A 2,770-nucleotide genomic window follows, 5' to 3' on the forward strand; every position below is an offset into this window, starting at 1 on the left:
ACGCCTGTAATCCTAGCACTTTGGGAGACCGAGGCAGAGGAATCACAAGGTCAAGAGACCGAGACCATCCTGGCCAACATGGTGAAACCCTGTCTCTACTAAAAATATAAAAATTAACTGGGCGTGGTGGGGCATACCTGTAGTCCCAGCTACTCGAGAGGCTGAGACAAGAGAATTGCTTGACCCCGGGAGGCGGAGGTGGCAGTGAGCCAAGATGGCGCCACTGCACTCCAGCCTGGCGACAGAGTGAGACTCCGTCTCAAAAACAAACAAACAAAACATTGAATGTACTATTTAGAGTCCACAAAACCTAAGGAAGGTTATAGGAATAGGTTCTTGGTTTAGCTTCAGGAAGAGTTCACGACCTACGCTGGATGGATATCTCGCCTAACGACAAACCCCAAAGCAGCGTCTGCTGTGATCATGAAACCACTTCTACCACACATACCTGGAATTCAGCTTCCCCTGCAGCCACGTACATCAAAATCAGCCTCTTTGACTTAGTCTAATTTCTTGTTCTAGGTACTTATGTATTACAATCATATCTGAATACTTGACACACAACTTTGCTGAGAATAAAATTCATATGATACAATTCCCTTCAAAAATAGTTCAGGTTTGATCCATTTTGTGTTGACATAAAATATCACAAATATAAAAGTCAAAAGCCAGCATATTTTTCCCCTTTAAAGTAATATATTTTATGTTTAATTAGAAATATGTCTTCACACTGAAAGTTAGTAACAATCCTAGAATAAGAATCAGTGCCAATCTTTCTAATGTTCTGAGATATGATTATCAGATCTTATTCATACAAATATATCCATCACATCACATGTGTATTGTTTGAGATGAGAGCATTTAGAGTTTCCGTAAACAATTAGCAAATTGTTAAGATTACATTTTTATCAACTGTAATCACCATGCTGTACAAAGATCTCCAAGACTTATCGTCCTAACAGAACTTGTGTACATTTTGACCATCTTCCCATTTTACCTGCTCTCCCTCAGACCCAAGTACACTATTCTGCCCTCTGCTTACATGAGTTAGACTTTTATTAGATTCCACATATAAATAAGATTATGCCATATTTGTCTTTCTGTGCTCAGCTTATTTTACTTAGATAATGGCCCCCAGGTTCATCCATATTGTCACAAATTACAATATTTTTTTTCTTTTGCTAATGCTTAATAGTACTCCATTACGTAAATAAACCACATTTTCTTCATCCACTAACCTATTGGTGGACACATGGGTTGATTCCATATCTTGGCTATTGTGAATAATGCTGAAATGAACGTGGGAGTGCAGGTCTTCAGCATACTGATTTCATTACCTTAAGCTACTTACTATGCCCAGAAGTGAGATTCCCAAACATACAGAAATTTTACTTTTTATTTTTGAGAAAATTCTATTACTGTTTTCCATAATGGCTCTATTAATTTACCCTGTACCAACATTGTACAAAAGTTTCCTTTTCTTCACATTCTCATGAACACTTGTTTTCTTTTGTCTTTTTGATAAAAGCTATTCTTTTTTTTTTTTTTTTCTGTTGTTTATTTATCAAGAGGAACTACTTCTTAACCCACATATTCAAGTGTCATAGTTCAGGAGTCAGTGACAAACTTCTAGGTAATTCAACCTGAAGAAATTCTTTATATTCCAAGATTACTTTACACTCTGAAAGATACCAGCCTTCCTCATCTCCTCAAAATCTTTCATGGCATCATAGTTTCTGTAGAAATCTGCGTACGCCTTCTTTCTTTTATCAGCCACACCAAACTTATACAAAGGTGCAACTCCCAGGGATAGCACGAATGCTGCAACCATATGAAATCGCAGACGCCTGGCCAGAAGGCCACGCATCTGAGGTTTTGGCAAAACTTCGGGTGCCATGGTAGTTACTGTCCTTGATACGTATGCCAACCTCAACACCAACATCCTTCCCGACTTGTAAGGACGGAAAGGAAAAATGGATAAAAGCTATTCTAACAAATGTGAGATGACATCTCGCTGTGGTTTCAATTTGCATTTCCCTGATGATTAGTGATGTTGAGCATTTTTTCATATAACTATGGAACATTTGTATATATCCTTTGGAGAAGTGTCTATTCAGGTCTTTTGCCTATTTTCTAATTTTTTAAACTATTGAGTTTTTTATGTATTTTGAGTATCAGCTCCTTTTTTAAGAGGTAATACATATATTAATTAGTTTGATTTAATCATTTCATAATGTATACATATATCAAAACATCACATTGTATACCATAAATGTATGAAAGTTTTTGTCAACTAAATTAAAATTTACAAACAAATATTACTTAAAATGATTTAATGACTTCAAGCCACTAAAAAATTATATACCATACATCTAGTATCTCATTTCATGTACTGTCTTTTAAATACATTACTGTGAAATATATATGATGTTTATATAATTTATCTGGCATGATTTTAGATTTATTAATGTTTAATCTTAAGATCCTAAAAATCTTTAGAATATAAGTGTACATTTTTTACAGTATGCGTTATATGTACTTAAAATTACTACACAGTGGAAATCTATTAAAATTGCAGTAATTTTACATGAGAGAAAGAGGTGTGAAAAATAAAGATAGAATTTCTATTGAATAATATCCGTTCTTTCTGTTTGACAATATTTGTTCTTTTCTTGGACTTGGATGTATGTGATAAGTCATTGGGATCCTTATATTTCCTACCTGATGACATAAAGAAACTTGCCGTTTACTTTATCATTTTCTCTAACAT

At 34.7% G+C, this 2,770-nt stretch overlaps 1 protein-coding gene across 1 annotated transcript; it reads right to left on the reverse strand.

Annotated features, from left to right (window-relative positions):
• Window positions 1–1,607: 1,607 nt before the first annotated feature.
• LOC119621674 (cytochrome c oxidase subunit 6C-like) lies at window positions 1,608–1,947 on the reverse strand. Its single transcript, XM_037991269.2, has one exon. The coding sequence runs from the start codon at window positions 1,940–1,942 to the stop codon at window positions 1,670–1,672; it is 273 nt and encodes a 90-aa protein (XP_037847197.1). The 5' UTR covers window positions 1,943–1,947; the 3' UTR covers window positions 1,608–1,669.
• Between the last annotated feature and the right edge of the window lie 823 nt (window positions 1,948–2,770).

This window comes from Chlorocebus sabaeus, chromosome 7 (assembly GCF_047675955.1).
Source record: "Chlorocebus sabaeus isolate Y175 chromosome 7, mChlSab1.0.hap1, whole genome shotgun sequence".
NCBI lineage: Eukaryota > Metazoa > Chordata > Mammalia > Primates > Cercopithecidae > Chlorocebus > Chlorocebus sabaeus.